Raw genomic sequence first — 18,211 nt, 5'->3', positions numbered from 1 at the left:
GTAGTCCAGATGCAAGACGTCCTTCAGAGGGCTAGGGGGCCACAGGAAATGGAGTAAAGTCAGGTAAAGAGTACACTGGAGGCATATATCTGACTAATACAACAATACCATATACCATATGACATGATAGGTCTTACCCAGGGATATGCACAACCCCTACATATGTTTCGCTCCTTCGAGCTTCCTCAGGGGGCGACGCCCCCTAAGGAAGCTTGAAGGAGCAAAACATATGTAGGGGTTGTGCATGTCCCTGTGTAAGACCTATCATGTCATATGGTATTGATGTATTAGTCAGATCTATGCCTCCAGTGTACTCTTTACATTACTTTACTTTATTTCCTGTGGCCCCCTAGCCCTCTGAAGGACGTCTTGCATCTGGACTACTTACCTATATTCTGTTACGGCTTACCTTCGGTATATGCTATCCATGGGGTTACTTTGCTGTGCCATTTCTTTGCTTTTCTGTGTTTTTATGCATGGTCAATGTGATTAATAAAGATTTTGTACGTTTCCTATTACTTGTTGTGGATATCTAATAATCTTTTTTTGGTGTATATACTTGAATTTATTACTAGTTTGGTATTTCCCTGCTGGGATTTTTTGTCCCACAGGATGCTTTTTGGTGTACATATATTTGTAGATATAGCTTGTAACATGAAGTTATTTCTATCTGCAGATCCTTCTGAGCAGTTGGTCCGTCACTTTCTCATAGAGAAAGGGCCCAGAGGTGTAAAAATTAAAGGTTCTCCTATTGAACCCTACTTCGGTAAGTGTGAAACTGATTCTCCTGGTTGCAATACATTACCCTTAAAGGGGTACTCCGCCCCTAGACATCTTATCCCCTAGCCAAAGGATAGGAGATAAGATGTCTGATTGCGGGGGTCCTGCCGCTGGGAACCCCTGTCATCTGGTACATGGAGTGAGCTTCGCTCCGTGCCTGATGACTGGTGATGCAGGGGCCGGAGGATTGTGACGTCATGGCCCTACCCCCTCAATGCAAGTCTATGGGAGGGGGCGTGGCGACTGCCATGCCCCCTCCCATAGACTTGCATTGAGGGGGCAGGGCCTGACATCACGGGGTGTCGGGGCCATGACGTCACGATCCTCCGGCCCCTGCATCGCCAGTCATCAGGCATGGAGTGAAGCTCATCCTTTGTATAGGGGATAAGATGTCTAGGGGCGGAGTGCCCCTTTAAAGTTATCGATAACCCCCATACCAATATTAGCTTCTAGGCACTACTCCAATATATAGTCATTGAAGAACATGTCAGATAAAAGAGGAGAATTTACATGTTTCATGCAGTTCCCATGGGGTTGTACAGCAATAAATTCCCTCTTCCATGTCATAACAAAGGACATTTACTATTTTAGCATTCTAAATTAAAACGGGATGCCGACATACTCTGTCAACAGCAGCAGTGGATCCCATTGATTTCTATGGCCGAATGAAGTCACCTAATGACTCTGTTCAGGAGATATTGTCTGTTTTCGATGGACTCAAAAACATGGGCCACTGCGCTTCTGAAATAGCACATGTCCGGGATGGAGTCCCTAGGTGACTTCATTCAGCCATAGAAATCAATAGGGTCCGCTGCTCCCGTTAACAGTATATTTCTCCATACTATTTTCAGTGGGATGCCGACAGATATGGCTAACAGGAGCAGTAACGTTTGCGGGCAGTGAAGAGTTACTGAACCATGTGTTGTAATGCCTGCCATGATCTGCTCTCGAAAGTCCCCTGTTCTGCCACTCACCAGGGTCGTCCTAAATGTGGGGCAAGAAAAGCCCCCCACATTAAAGACAGCCCCGCTCCCAATGTGTAAACACAGAATGAATGGTTTGTTGAGGCTAAAGTAGAAATCTCTTGAATGTGTTTTGCTCCATATCCTCACATTAAACTTCCTCCAACGTGTTTCCCAAGTAGTGATGTAACCAGGGAAGACCAGATGTATTTTTCTTTGGCCACAGGAGGGATAACAAGACACTTTAATATTTGGCTCCTACAATTGATTCTATACAAGCGATTCCTCCATTGCAGCCTGTGTGTGCTTTATTCTCCAATTCCATCCTGATTTATTCTTTTGAGGTTTCTGTTAGCCGGTTAATTGGTTTTATCTGCCTGGAACCATGAATGAGGGATTCTGTGTTTCAGCGGTGGGATCGGGGCTGTCCAGTCATAATTCTTTGGGCTGTGGAGATTTCCTGTCTGGCTGTGGATTTTACAGTCATATCTGCGTGGGCTGCGCTGCTTTTCCCTCTACATTACTGGTTTTGTGGCTCGGTGAAATTTTATGTGGTTTTCTCAGATGTTGGTGAAAAATCCATGGTGGGAACTATGGCCCCAGACAAAATAATCTTTAGTTACATATCATAGAGTGAAATACAGTATGCGGTAATGTTCTTTGCAGTTTTCAGACAAAGGCATCTTACATAGACACACAGCTTGTAGTCAAGGGTTTAAGGGCTCGTTCACACACACTTTTTTTTTTTTTACAAATGAAAGTGGCGTGTAGAAAGACATGTAATGTATTTTCCAGGTGATTTTGTGGTATTTTTTTATTATTTTTTTTCTAGCATTTCTGAAGCTGTATAGAGCAGCCTATGGTAAATTAAAGGACAACTGCAGCGGTATGACACTTATCCCCTATCCACAGGATAGGGGATAAGTGTTTGATTGCGGGGGGTCCGACAGCTGGGACCCCCACGATCTCCCTAACGGGACGCCACCATTAGCGCTCATGGTGAGCGCTAAGGCACGTAGCGTCGACCTAGAGGTCGACTGTGACGCCCCGTCTCCTCCCCGTCCCCATACAGTTCTATGGGGAAGACGGGGAGGCACGAACGCTGCCTCCCCGCCTCTCCCATAGAGATGTATGGAGGAGGTGTGCCGGATGCAATGTCATGCTGCGGCCGGCACGCTCCCTGCACTGGACACCGCGGCCCCGTACAGGAGATCACAGGGGGTCCCAGCGGTCGGACCCCCCGCGATCAAACACTTATCCCCTCTCCACAGGATAGGGGATAAGTGTTAATCACGCTGCAGATGTCCTTTAACCGGAAACAAAACCCACAGCTTGTTGTATCTTTAAAAACAAAACAAAAAACTACTCACATAAAATCATTGAAAACAAAAATGATGTGTATGTCAACATTACAACAAAACATTACAAGAAAAATGGCACATAAAATTTAGCAAATGCTTTTTTGTGAATCCAGCCTTATAAAAGGTTTTCAATACACCACTATGGGGGAGATTTATCAAAACCTGTGCAGAGGAAGAGTGGTGCAGTTGCCCATAGCAACCAATCAGATCGCTGCTTTCATTTTCCACAGGCCTCTAAAGAGGCCTGTGGAAAATGAAAGAAGCAATCTGGTTGCTGTGGTGCAGTTGCCCATAGCAACCAATCAGATCACTGCTTTCATTTTCCACAGGCCTCTAAAGAGGCCTGTGGAAAATGAAAGCAGCGATCTGATTGGTTGCTATGGGCAACTGCACCACTCTTCCTCTGCACAGGTTTTGATAAATCTCCCCCTATGTCTTTATCTTCAGTCAGTAATGGTAATACAGTCACAGTTTCTTGGGTTGGGTAATATCTGGAATGATGTGGATGAAAACTAAAATAAAAAAAATTTAAAAAACCTTATAGTAAATGTAAAGCTGCCCATTCACATTATATAAATTAACTAGTGCCTAAAGGGAGCTAGCTATACACCATCTACAGCAGTTGGCCAAACATTTGTTCCCCATATCTCTCCATACACATGAACGTTTATAGGTCACACTTACTGACAGTCAGCACAAGTGTTTGGCCAAGTGTCTGCACTGGTTTCTGCAGCAGCTAACCCCCTACTCACCCCACCCAACTCTGACTGCGACTTATAACCAAGCTGCAATGACATAACTCACAATGTATGAATGCAACTGAGATAAAACTAAGGAATGCTGCATCAGCATTAAATGTCCAACCTAAAATTTTGCTGGAGTGTCTCTTTAACTGTGGGACATCGCTTTCAGTAAGATATCCCCCCCCCCTCCCCCCCTCCTCAGAGTTACCAATCTTGTTCTAGGGATCAGATATTTTATAGTATCAACCAAAAGATCCTTTAGGACTAATGGGTATAACATGACACTAGATTTTAATTTCCACATCATACAAGATCCAACAGGGTTCACAGATAATCTAATGTTTGGAAGGCCTTGCCGAAGGTCCCCCCAAAAGTTATTAGTTTGGGAATGAAGATTGGATAGGTCATTTTTTCTGTATGATCGTGTTATTTCTGACAGCCACCTATCTAGTGATGAGCATCAGCCATTTCTTTTGTTGCTGTATTGAAATAACAGATTGAAATAACATAGACAAGATGAATGTGGTTGCTAGTAGGGGAGTGAAGGATGTGTTGACCTACTATTGTTACCTCATTAGCTATTGGATGTACTGTACAGATCGAGTAATAATACTTTCTTTTCCTGTGTCTAGGAAGCCTGTCAGCCCTGGTGTCTCAGCACTCAGTCACTCCTCTGTCTCTGCCCTGTAGGCTTCGCGTCCCTGACAAAGGTAAGTTGATCCGTCTAATACCTACAGCAATAATAACCTGTTTGATTTGCTCGTCCCACCCTGTAGTCAATGAGGTGTGCCCCTGACTTCAAAGAAGCGTATCTACTCATCCCTACATTTTACAAGAACACTTACACATATTGCTGGATATTTAGACAAGTACTGTAAATTGTATACTGTATATCAGATATAATAATGGTCACTGTCAAAATATGAAAGCATGTCAGGGGGTTCTAAAACTAAGGAGAACAGCCATCGCCTTAAGGATGTCGTAATACTAGTCAATAATCCAACCCATCACTGTATTACTTCAAGATGACTGTATATTTAGTATGGATATATTGGGATGGGACATACCTACTCCCTCTAAAAGTACTTTTATGCTGAGGTAGCGAGGTCCCCCCACAGTAGGGTGGAGGGATGTCATCGGCGTCTGCACTGCGCTGTGTGGGGGGGGCGGAGGTCACGTCTCCTCTGTGTAAGCTGCAGATGTGCCGCCCACAGAGGGGATGCCTTCTCCTGTATGTGCGTGTACTGCACATACAGGAGAAGGCAGCGGTGTCTGCTGGGGATCCGGGACAAGTGACCTGGATTCTCTGTAGCGGCGGCAGCTGCGGGCCCTCAGACAACGTCCGATCTGACCGGCCGGTCAGTCTGCCCCTGTATTGCGGCTGTATTAACAATGCATTTATCTTCTCCCTCATGTATAGATCTGACAGAGCAGAGTTCAGATGTTGTCGTACCCACAAATATGAGCACAGCGGCTGACTTACTACGCCAAGGAGCAGGTGTGTACGCTGATGACAACAATGCAGACATAGAAATATCACAAATCTTTATATATAAAGAAGTACTCCGAGGTTGTTGATATAACACAATATATGTGAACCCATCCTGTGAAATACAATGGCACTGTTTGGCTAAATTTCCACATGGGAAAAAGTATGCAATGGTTTACAGTATAGTAAATTTTGAACAAATCTTATGCTCATACTATAGAAATAGTTTGCACGGTTATTTACCTCCAGTTCGGATTTTAAAACCTGCAGCAGATCAATTTCTGATTTTCACTGTAGGCTTCACCCTTTGTTAATTTACAGCAAAATCTACAGGTAAAAAAAATTTTTTTTTAAAATAAATCCACCCTAAGTGGTCCCAGCCTTTTTTGGAAGAAAAACATCTCTTCGAAATCACATACAAGGCTATTAAAGGGGTACTCCACCCCTAGATAGCTTATTCCCTATCCAAAAAATAGGGGAAAAGATGTCCATCATGGGGTCCCGCCGCTGGGAACCCCAGCGATCTCCCCTGCTGCACCCCCAGTCATCTTCGCTCCATGCATGATGACTGGTGATGCAGGGGCTCATGATGTCACACCCCGCCAATGCAATTCTATGGGAAGGGGGCGTGGTGCCCGCCACGTCCCCTCCTATAGACTTGCATTGGCGGGGTGTGATGTCACAAGGGTGCGGATCCATGACATCACAAGCCTCCGGCCCCCGCATTGTCAGTCATCAGGCACGGAGAGAAGCTCGCTCCGTGCACCAGATGACGGGTGCTGGAGGAGGAGAGATTGTGGGAATTCCCAGCGGCGGGACCCCAAGATCAGACATCTTATCCCCCTATTCTTTGGAGTGCATCTGTTATATGGAAAGTCACTACTAAACCACTGAGTGTCACAGAGCTCTCAATAAAAAGGATACTGGTACAACCATTACTTTGGCTGTCAGTGTATTCGGGTGTCAAAGAGGAGTGCCCGAGGGTCTGCAGTGCCTCCCCCCTCTTCCTGTTTGATAGACAGGGCCTGGTGACGGTAAACCTGTGCATGCACCATGACCTCTTATTGCAGCACTCATGCAGAATGCTCCCTTGCTGTCAATCGCAGTGCCCACGTAGAGGCTGTGCCAGGTTTGGCTCACAGCGCTGCAATGAGGACACAGACCACAGATTTCCCTTCTATCAAACAGGCAGAGGGTGGGGAACCACAGCAGTGAGGCGACGCAGCCCTCACAGCGAACCAAAGGGTTTGTTTTTTCTTTCTCAAAAGTAAAGGTATTACCAGTACAGTGGTCCCTCAAGTTACAATATTAATTGGTTCCAGGACGACCATCGTATGTTGAAACCATTGTATGTTGAGACCATAACTCTATGGAAACCTGGTAATTGGTTCTGAATCCACCAAAATGTCATCCAAAAATAGGAAAAAGTGAGGATTAAAGAAAAATAAGTAGATAACTAATAGAGATAAAGCAAGTCCTTCCATATAAAAGTAAGAATGATCTGCTGGGAGCTGTAAATCACTGTCTATGTCAGTGTTTCCCAACCAGGGTGCCTCCAGCTGTTGCAAAACTACATCTCCAAGCATGCCCGGACAGCCGTTGGCTGTCCGGGCATGCTGGGAGTTGTAGTTTTGCAACAGCTGGAGACACACTGGTTGGGAAACAATGGCTTATGTAGAGGACAGGAGCTTCTTCAGGGTCCTATACAGTACACACAGTGTCCCAAATGGAGCCCCCCTTACTTGGTGTCCAAAGGAGCAACTAACCCTGGCACAGGTAAGGAGTAGTACAGAACTTGTAGTTCCTCCCTGTACTGTAGGGGGCGCTACCAGACAGCCACTTCAGTAATACAGATGATTTACCAGTAAAATGCCCATTCTGATTGGTCAGTTCCTCCAGTTGTGACAGGTATCACAGATCTGGACTGTCCGTAGCATTGTATGTTGAGTCTGGTTTCAAGTTACAATTAGAGATGAGCGAACTTACAGTAAATTCGATTTGTCACGAACTTCTCGGCTCGGCAGTTGATAACTTTTCCTGCATAAATGAGTTCAGCTTTCCGGTGCTCCGGTGGGCTGGAAAAGGTGGCTACAGTCCTAGGAGACTCTTTCTTAGGACTGTATCCACCTTTTCCAGCCCACCGGAGCACCGGAAAGCTGAACTAATTTATGCAGGAAAAGTCAGCAACCGCCGAACTGAGAAGTTTGTGATGAATCGAATTTACTGTAAGTTCGCTCATCTCTAGTTACAATGGTCCAGAAAAGACCCTTGTATGTTGAAACTCTTGTATGTTGAGGCCATTGTAAGTTGAGGGATCACTGTATCCATCTCTTCAGAGCTGTGACACTGTTCGTAGTTAATATAGTAAGACATATGTCATGGCATAATGTAATAAATACCTGATATTATCTGTATCTTCGCTCCCCTCCCCCCAGCTTGCAGTGTCCTCTACCTTGGCTCTGTGGATACAGAATCTCTGACAGGCCCCCAGGCTATTTCTCGGGCATCCAGTGCCATCTTAACCCCCCCGAGGTCAACTGCAACTACTGTGCATTTCAAGGTGTCAGACCAAGGGGTCACACTGACTGACAGCCAGCGCAAGTAAGTTTGGGCACGCGCCTGCACCTCATTGTGTGGCTTTCACCATTCTATGCATCAATGTAACTGGAGTCTGGTTGTGTCTTATAGACTGTTCTTCAGACGGCATTATCCTGTTTCCAGTGTAACATACTGTAGCGCTGACCCACAGGATCGCAGGTACCAGTCCTTTTATTTATTCTCCTTTTAAAGGAGTACTCCATAGAAAAATAAATCACATCAACTGGTGGATAGGGGGATAAGATGTCTAGGGGCAGAGAACCCCTTTAAAGGGGTACTCCGGTGGAATATTTATTTATTTTTTTAAATCAACTGGGGCCAGAAAGTTAAACAGATTTGTAAATGACTACTATTAAAAAAAAATCTTTACCCTTCCAGTACTTTTTAGCAGCTGTATGCTTCTTTTTTGTCTTTCCACAATGCTCTTTGCTGACACCTGATGCCCGTATTAGGAACTGTCCAGAGCAGGAGAAAATCCCCATTGCAAACCGATGCTGCTCTGGACAGTTCCTGACATGGACGGAGGTGTCAGCAGAGAGTACTGTGGACAAGACGAAAAGAAATTCAAAAAGAAAAAGAAATTCCTCTGTAGCATACAGCTGCAAAAAAGTACTGGAAGGGTAAAGATTTTTTAATAGAAGTCATTTACAAATCTGTTTAACTTTCTGGCACCCATTGATTTAAAAAAAAAAAAAAAGTTTTCCACCAGAGTAAGGCATCATTGTATTTTTGAGACTTACATTAGTATTGTTTCATTTCATTGCAGATGGACCAATCCAGACAAGACAACATCAAAGTATGTATGATACAGTGGTTCCTTATTATGTAGCAAAATACATTTTTGTTCTGGCCCTATGTTGCAGCTGAACAAATTAGATGTGTTATAGACAAGTATTGCATCTTCTGTAAATCAGTGGTCTCTATACTGTGGGCCTCCAGATGTTGCAAACTACAACTCCTAGCATGCTCTGACAGCCTTTGGCTGTCTGTGTATGCTGGAGATGTAGTTTTACAACAGCTTGAGGTCCACAGTTTGAAAACCAATCCTCTAAATCAGGGTTTCCCAACCAGGGTGCCTCCAGCTGTTGCAAAACTACACCTCCCAGCATGCCCGGACAGCCGTTGGCTGTCCGGGCATGCTGGGAGTTGTAGTTTTGCAACAGCTGGAGGCACCCTGGTTGGGAAACACTGCTATAAAACAATAAGCCCAAACAGGGTAGAATTGGCATGGGGTGCAGACTAGAAAGTTGCACTCATCCTTATTTCAGCCTTCTTACGTTTGCATATACACTTGTATACGTATGTTCCAGCATAACATCCGGAGATATTTTGATTTAAGTTGATACATATGTTACTTATCTGTGAACGAAAAATATAGCAGAGTTTAGGGATGTCCCGATACCGACAATCTCCGCAGCCCGAGAGGACATTAGCCTGGACGGTTAAATCGTACTTGGTTTAAAACTCTCGGGCAATCTCCACAGCCAGAGTTATTTTTTTTTTTAGAAGGGTCTATTGGCCATAAAGTGAACCCAAAGAAGCAAATTTTTCACTTTTTCCCAAATTTTTCAAGCCTCCATAGAGAGAAACGTTTTTTGGAACTGGGTTCTTTAAACTGGAAAACTCATTTAAGTACTTCGAGAGCTAAAGTAGGTCCAATGGCAGAATTACATTTAATGAAAACCCCAACTACTAAAAACTTCTTGGCTTTTTTTTTTTTTTTTTTTTTAGAGTTCTTAGAACCGCACAATCCACCACTTGCTACAGAATCTCTTTCAGAAGGAGATTCCTCTTAAGAGTTTTATAAGGTATACTGTGTCATATACTGTAAATTCTAAGATTAAAGAACATAAAGGGATTCTATAATCATATAAAAGCTCTTAGCTTGTCTACAGCCATGAGACTCCTCTTAGAATTAGCATATCAATATTTGCATATTATATACACACACGGCCTTAAACGTTGGCACCCCTGAAGTATTTCTCACAGAAAAGGATTGCAGTAACATGTTTTGCTATACACGTTTATTCCCTTTGTGTGTATTGGTAATAAACCAAAAAAATGGAGGCATAAGAGCAAATTGGACATAATGTCACACCAAACTACAAAAATGGTCAGGACAAAATTATAGGCACCCTTTCAAAATTGTGGAAAAATAAGATTCTTTCAAGCATGTGATGCTCCTTTAAACTCACCTGGGGCAAGTAACAGGTGGGGGCAATATAAAAAAATCACACCTGAAAGCAGATAAAAAGGAGAGAAGTTCACTTAGTCTTTGCATTGTGTGTCTGTGTGTGCCACACTAAGCATGGACAACAGAAAAAGGAGAAGAGAACTGTCTGAGGACCTGAGAGCCAAAATTGTGGAAATATATCAACAGTGTCAAGGTTACAAGTCCAGCTCGAGAGATCTAGATTTGCCTTTGTCCACAGTGCGCAGCATTATCAAGAAGTTTGCAATCCATGGCACTGTAGCTAATCTCCCTGGGCATGGACAGAAGAGAAACATTTATGAAAGGTGTAATTGCAGGATAGTCCAGATGGTGGATAAGCAGCCCCAAACAAGTTCCAATGATATTCAAGCTGTCCTGAAGGCTCAGGGAGCATCAGTGTCAGCGCAAACTATCGTTGACATTTTAATTAAACACTATGGCAGGAGACCCAGGAGGACCCCACTGCTGACAAACACATAAAAAAGCAAGACTACTTTTGCCAAAATGAACTTGAGTAAGCCAAAATCCTTCTGGGAAAACATCTTGTGGAAAGATGAGACCAAGATAGAGCTTTTTGGTAAAGCACATCATCCTACTGTTTACCGAAAACGGAATTAGGCCTACAAATAAAAGAACACAGTACCTACAGTGAAATATGGTGGAGGTTCAATGATGTTTTGGGGTTGTTTCATGAAATCTGGCATCATGAAATCTGAGGATTACCAGTGGATTTTGGGTCACACTGTACAGCCCAGTGTCAGAAAGCTGGGTTTGCATCTGAGATCTTGAAACTTTCAGCAGGATAATGACCCCAAAATACATTAAAAAAACACCCAGAAATGAATGGCAACAAAGCACTGGAGAGTTCTGAAGTGTCCAGATCTAAACCCCATTGAGCACCTGTGGATAGATCTTAAAATTGCTATTGGGAAAAGGCGCCTTCCAATAAGAGAGACCTGGAGCAGTTTGCAAAGGAAGAGTGGTCCAACATTCCTGCTGAGAGGTGTAAGAAGCTTATTGATAGTTCTAGGAAGCGACTGATTTCAGTTATTTTTTCCAAAGGGTGTGCAACCAAATATTAAAGTTAAGGGTGCCAATAATTTTGTCCAGCCCATTTGTGAAGTTTGGTGTGACATTATGTCCAATTTGCTTTTTTTCCTCCCTTTTTTGGTTTAGTTCCAATACACACAAAGGGAATACACATGTGTATAGCAAAACATGTGTTACTGCAATCCTTTTCTGTGAGAAATACTTCCAATTTTCTAGAAAAATTTCAGGGGTGCCAACAATTATGGCCATAACTGTACACAAACGCCACACATCCTAGATCAGTGATCACGCAGGCAGAAAGGCTGTGATTTACCTACCAATCATAAACCGTGACATTAAAGGCTTCAATGCTTTTATTTGCTTCACAGGGTGTTTGGCTTTGTGGCCCGGAAAGCAGGAACCACAGCAGAGAATGTCTGCCATCTCTTTGCAGAGCTAGACCCTGAACAGCCAGCGTCAGCCATTGTCAACTTCATCACCAAAGTCATGCTTGGCACACATCGGAGATAAAAGGAGCAAACCAGAGACTAACTGGAAAGAAATGGTTAAAGAAAGTCGGCTGGTGGCTTCCAAAAGATGTAAGAACCAAGCTGTGAAGAGTATGTGGCAGTCAGCGATCAGATGGTCTATACCCCAAAGAAAGTGAAGGACAGACAAGATTTTTGCCTACAATACACTACAATGGAAAATGGATAAGGTTTTGGTAAAGAAATATGTATGGATAAGAACACGCTATGTGTGTATTTCTACTGTAATATTAAGGAGAAAAGTGAATACCGCTTGGTACCCATTTTTGTCTATTGGTGACATATGCAGCTATATGACATACTGCTCCACTACCATATCCAATGCTTCTTTACAATGCTACCAGGCACATTTTTCTATCTAGTCATCTCAAGACAAGTACTTGTGGTTTGAGCCGGTCACTGTCTAACTGGTCCACATTAACCTGCAGTCCTTTTATAATAGATATGGGAAGAGAACCCAAAGCAGTGAGAAAAACAATTGATCACAATGGCAGTATAGACGGTAGAGGACTGATCAGCAATGGGCAGCCTGATCGACCCACACGATACACGTTTCTCACAGAGAAGGTTCTGGCCTCGTTACCACAACCTGTTTAGGAACAGATCCCATCACAGGAAAATTGGACTATATATTTTGGAAAGGTTTTCCAGGTTTCCCTTAGTTGGGTACACTCCTATATTTGGCTGGAAAAGTGTTTTTATGCAGAGCAATAATGCAGCCACATGCACATCCGTAGGGTTGTCCTCACTGGACAATGTATCTATACTTCATTCAACAGCTATTAAACTGAATTGTTCTCTTACAGAAATCTGTTCTATCATGCTTCTGGACAGTTCTTATTGATGTAGGATCAGTATTAGCTATGATTCTCCTTCATAACTGCTTGTCACATATTCACAAGAAACGGCAAGTTATTTACACCATATTACTCTGCGTTCTGTATAAGAACATGTGAAATATAGGTATGGGATTAACCCAAGGGAACATGGTGCAAGATTTACCGGTAAATCTTGCACCATGTACCAAAATCCTGTCAATGTCTGGCATGTATCCAACTAAGGCTAGTTTCACACTGTGTTCAGTAGTGTACGTCAGCACTGGGGTACGATATGTCCCATTCCATACAATAAACAGATCCATAGACACCCATATGCAGCAGGGTCTGCTGGATGAAAGAGTGCAGATCTTGATACCATTCCATTGAGCTGTATGCAGTATAAAATTAAACAGATGTGCTATTACTATGGTACCCTATGTACTAAGTAGGATCCATTAGAGATGATCGAACTTCCAGTAATTCAATTCGTCACAAACGTCTCGGCTTGGCAGTTGATGACTTTATCCTGCATAGATTAGTTCAGCTTTCAGGTGCTCCGGTGGGCTGGAAAACGTGGATACAGTCCTAGGAGAGCGTCTCCAGCCCACCGGAGCACCTGAAATCTGAACTCATTCATGCAGGATAAAGTCAGCAACTGCCGAGCAGTTCGTGACGAATCGAATTACTGGAAGTTCGCTCATCTCTAGGATCCATCATAAGCATACATTGGACAGACATGTGGACAACTTTCCCCAGCATTTATGATTACGGACACTACTTAAGGGCCCTTTATAATGTCACCTTATTTAGCCTGATTAGAACCTTACAGCTGAAAAGGATACCATCTAGGTTCCATGTTGTGTCTTCTAGACTCTTCACAATATATTTCCAGAAGTTTACTTGCAGCCATCTTCACAATCATCCGTTTGCATTTAAATCCCACATTGTATTTTGCACTAACCACCTCCGTGCTCCCATAGTGCCTGTGTTTAGGGCTCTAAACATCAAATTGCTCAAGTGTTCCATTACTGATGTGTGAATTCTGTAATCCTAGAGAACTCCCTAAATGTAATGGCTTCCTAGGGCCACATTGATTTTCATAACATAAGTTTACATTCTACGATATTGGGGGTAGTCTGAATAAACATATACTCCATCATCCCTTCAATTCTGGATTCTATTATCTATAATTCCAGTGATATTAAGTAGAGATGAGTGAACTTACAGTAATTCGATTCGTCACGAACTTCTCAGCAGTTGCTGACTTTAGCCTGCATAAATTAGTTCAATGGGCACTGTCATGAAATAAAAAAAATTATATGTAGGACTTAAGTACTACAACATATCTCTAATATACTTTAATTAAAAAAAGTGATTTTAAACCAGTTTAAAATCACTTTTAAATTCGGCCACTAGGGGTCGCCCTCCTAGTGGCCGAATGCATTAGGCAGTGACGTCCCTACAGAATTTTGACTCATTTAAGCCTGGCAACGAGTCGAAATTCAGTCACTGCGGTGCTCGCTCCAGCCTGTCAATCAAACAGGCGAGAGCGAGCACGCTTATAGCTAGGGCTGCGCGCATAGGCCAGCTCCACTGGCATCGTGCGCCCCCCCATTACTGTAATCGGTCCCGGGTCTCGGCTGTAATATCGTGCACGACAGGCCGGCGATGCTCCACTACTCCTCCTCCTCCCTGGGTAGCACATGCATAGGTAAACAGGGAGGAGGACACCCCGGAGCTACCTGCAGTGCTATTGGCAGATCATCTATGCGCGCTCCCGACAGGAGCGCTGCATAGACGATCTGAGGGCAGAAGCAAGCGCCCAGCAAGGCGTCAGTGACGTCGCGCCTGTTGGGAAGCGCTGCTTCCTGCCCTGCTTTATAGAGCAGATTTAGAAGCACAACAGCTGCTCTATTAAAGCGATTTAAAAAAAAATTTTGAAGCCAGGTAGGGGGTTAGGGCTAGATTACTACTAGGTAGGGACATATTAGATTATATATAACTTGGTGGGAGCTACACTTTCCGGTGCTCCGGTGGGCTGGAGACTCTCTTCTAGGACTGTATCCATCTTTTCCAGCCCACCGGAGCACCTGAAAGCTGAACTAATTTATGCAGGATAAGTCAACTGCCGAGCCGAGAAGTTTGTGACGAATCGAATTACTGGAAGTTCGCTCATCTCTAATATTAAGCTGTACCTGCAGCCATGTAATGTTGTGGCAGCTGTATTGGTAATGTAATAGGGATTATTAAATGGACCATACCAGCCATTCACATCTAGCAACAATGTATTACAGAGGTTACACTTCCACACAGATGAGAGGGGTCACCTAAGAACTATTCTACAATTTAAAGGGTTTTACCATATTATAAGTGATGGCATATAGCTATGATCATAACTTTATGATTGGTGGGGGTCTGATGCCTAGGACCCTGAGCAATCCGAAGAATTAAAAGGGGTCACCGTACTATTATGGCACTCCATTCACAAAATGGCTGCCGACACAATTCATGTAAATGTGGTCATGCTGCAGTTCCCTGCATGGCCAGGAGTGTCACCGTACAGGGTAACCAAGGAACACAGCAATACACCAACATGGTGACCTCTTCGTTCTCAGGACTAGTAGGACACCCACTGATTGTAAAGTAATAGCATATTCTAGCTACATGCCATCGCTTTATAATAGGGGGAACAGTGCTAAGAATGCGCTGGAGCTTTCTATAGAGAAGTATATTTCCTATTTATAATATATACATAGCATATGTAATATATATGTAATAAACTTGGCAAAAGCACTTGCGCTTTTATATATTAGTGTTAAAAAACAGATTTTAATTTTTCCATGCAATGTAAAAAATGGACCTGAAATAAAAACAGACATTTTATTCATCCTTGCGCATCCGTGTGAATTGCTCCGATTTCGATCCCGCACAAAATGAAAGACAAACAGGTAAATAGAGATCTGTGTTTTAATATATGTATATAAACATGGATATCGATTATGTACAGACATTGGGATATGTTCTAGTGCAATTCGGCTGAACCGTAACAAAATCCAACATGGTCAGAGGTGTATGGAAAGTAATGGGTGGCATACGCAGCAGACAGGAGAGCTTGGAAACAGGACGTCCTACTTGGCTAAAGCACCTGAGAAATACTGGAACCTCCAGACTTCAGCCTATCCCTCTTATACTATAAACCAGTGTTTACCAACCAGGGTGCCTCCAGCTGTTGCAAAACTACAACTCCCAGCATGCCCGGACAGCCTTCGGCTGTCCGGGCATGCTGGGAGTTGTAGTTTTGCAACAGCTGGAGGCACCCTGGTTGGGAAGCACTGGTTTAAACACAGAGCACAATGTAGACAGATTAAACTTAAAATATCAGCTGCAGGTATGGGAGAGATAATATTACTGACTGTTCTGCTACCAGTGAGTTACAGCTATTTCCATTTTACCGATGTAAGACTGCTGTGATACGCCTTTGTGACGAAAACAAGATTGAATCCCATAAAAAAATTTTAAAAAAAAAGAACTATCGTACAGGAACACCTATCCCCTATCCTTTGGGGTCAGACCTCTGGGAACCCCTGCACAGGACCCCAGCTTCCCCTGGGGACCCCCCACATGAAGAGGCAGCCGAAACGCCCCCTCCATAGAGATACCTGGAGGGGGTGTGTCGGCGGCCACTTTGTGCGAGAGTCGACGCTCTGTTTCCAGGGAGAGCCAGGGTCCAGCGCAGGAGAGTGCGGTGGGTCCAAGTGCTAGTATGCCACTCAGTCTTAAATGTATCTACTGGCCTTTGGATAGAGAAAACATTTCTGCACGGTACTTCTCCTTTAAGGCAGTGTTTCCCAACCAGGATGCATCCAGCTATTTAAAAACTACAATTCCCAGCATGCCGGATAGCCTTTGCTGGGAGTTTTACTTTTGCAACAGCTGGAGGCACCCTGGCTGGGAAACATGCAAGAAAACCTCAGCAAAACAAAACCGTCTGGTTTATAGATCTAATCCAATATACAGCATCCATACACCGCTGTATTATGCCTGAAACAGATCAATGTGGACCCAAATTCTGGGACGCAACCTCTTCTATTACGTATTTATCAATTATGGCTCAGGAAACTGCAATAATGACAAAGTAGCAAGGCTAGCTGAGATCAATGGATGCTCCATCTTGTAACTCGTTCTTTATTCTTATAACTCAATAACCGAAATATTAACCCCAAATCTGCCGTAATGAGTTTGTAAATGGAAACAATGGGGATGATTTATGAAAACCTGTCCAGAGGAGACGTCGCTGAGTTGCCTATAGCAACCAATCAGATCGCTACTTTCATTTTTCACAGACCTTTTCAAAACTGAAAGAAGCAATCTGATTGGTTGCTACTGACAACTCAGCGATTTGATAAATCTCCCCCAATGTGCCCATCTGCTTGTATAATACTGGAAGATCATTCCTACGATCTTCACTTTATTACCCATTAATATAGGGTTGGGATCTGCTTAAGGCAGTACTCTGATTTCCAAGGACTACTTATTCAGACGCCTCTAACACCTGGAGACCAGACGCCATTAGTGAATCCTGTTGAAATATAGTTTCATAAAAAGAGTATTAGACCAAATACAAATATATCAGACCAGGGTGTGTGAGCAGGGGTATAACTAAAGAGGGTGCAGAGGTAGCAGTCATACCAGGGCCCTGTGTCTGAGGGGGCCCCCAAGACACCTTTGCCCCATTATAAGACACCAGTATGATAGGGATCGACCAATATTGATTTTTTAGGGCCGATACCGATAATTTGTGCCCTTTCAGGCCGATAGCCGATAACTTATACCGATATTCCGGTATAAGTTATCGGCTATTTCTCCCGCCCGGCCCACAGAAGCAGCTGCAGATCAATGATTTAAAGCGGGCGCTTTAAATCAATGAACTGCAGCGGCTTTTGTGGGGCCAGAGACCTCTGCCACCGCCCGACCGTTTCTCTCCTCCTGCCTGTCCTGGGTCCCATCCCCGGTTTTATAATTACCTGTTCCCGGGTCCGCGCTACTTCTAGCTCCCGCGGCATCCTGAGCTGTCATTGTGCGCACTGACAGTGACATTGCGTTGAGGACATCACTCGTCATTGCGCTGTGCAGCGCACAGCAATAGCGCAGGACGTCGCAGGAGCCAGAAGTAGCGCGGACCCCGGAAACAGGTAATTATAAAACCGGGGATGGGGGAGGCAACGGGGCAGCGGCGGTCTCTGGCCGGGGCATTATCGGCAAGGTAATTGCTGATACCGATAATTAGAGATGAGCGAACTTACAGTAAATTCGATTCATCACAAACTTCTCGGCTCGGCAGTTGATGACTTATCCTGCATAAATGAGTTCAGCTTTCAGGTGCTCCCGTGGGCTGGAAAAGGTGGATACAGTCCTAGGAGACCCTTTCCTAGGAATGTATCCACCTTTTCCAGCCCACCGGAGCACCTGAAGGCTGAACTAATTTTCGCAGGATAAGTCATCAACTGCCGAGCCGAGAAGTTTGTAACGAATCGAATTTACTGTAAGTTCGCTCATCTCTACCTATAATGTCCAAAATCTTGAATATCTGCCGATAATATCGGACAAACCAATAATCAGTCGATCCCTAGTCACATGGCAGGTATGGGGTCCTGTTAGAAATTTTGCATTG

General features: G+C 43.9%; 1 protein-coding gene across 8 annotated transcripts in view; it reads left to right on the top strand.

Annotated features, from left to right (window-relative positions):
* TNS2 (tensin 2) overlaps window positions 1-13,787 on the top strand; it is a 181,570-nt gene extending 167,783 nt beyond the window's left edge. For all 8 annotated transcript variants that reach the window (XM_056555326.1, XM_056555323.1, XM_056555327.1 and 5 more), the window contains 7 exons: window positions 677-766; window positions 4,479-4,556; window positions 5,267-5,344; window positions 7,771-7,936; window positions 8,024-8,092; window positions 8,700-8,729; window positions 11,564-13,787. In XM_056555326.1, coding sequence (XP_056411301.1) covers window positions 677-766; window positions 4,479-4,556; window positions 5,267-5,344; window positions 7,771-7,936; window positions 8,024-8,092; window positions 8,700-8,729; window positions 11,564-11,705 — 653 coding nt within the window. In that variant the 3' untranslated portion in view covers window positions 11,706-13,787. The remainder of the gene's footprint in view (window positions 1-676; window positions 767-4,478; window positions 4,557-5,266; window positions 5,345-7,770; window positions 7,937-8,023; window positions 8,093-8,699; window positions 8,730-11,563) is intronic.
* The last annotated feature ends 4,424 nt before the right edge of the window (window positions 13,788-18,211 follow it).

This window comes from Hyla sarda, chromosome 2, assembly GCF_029499605.1.
Source record: "Hyla sarda isolate aHylSar1 chromosome 2, aHylSar1.hap1, whole genome shotgun sequence".
Classification (NCBI taxonomy): domain Eukaryota; kingdom Metazoa; phylum Chordata; class Amphibia; order Anura; family Hylidae; genus Hyla; species Hyla sarda.
This window is presented reverse-complemented; position numbering and strand designations above follow the sequence as displayed.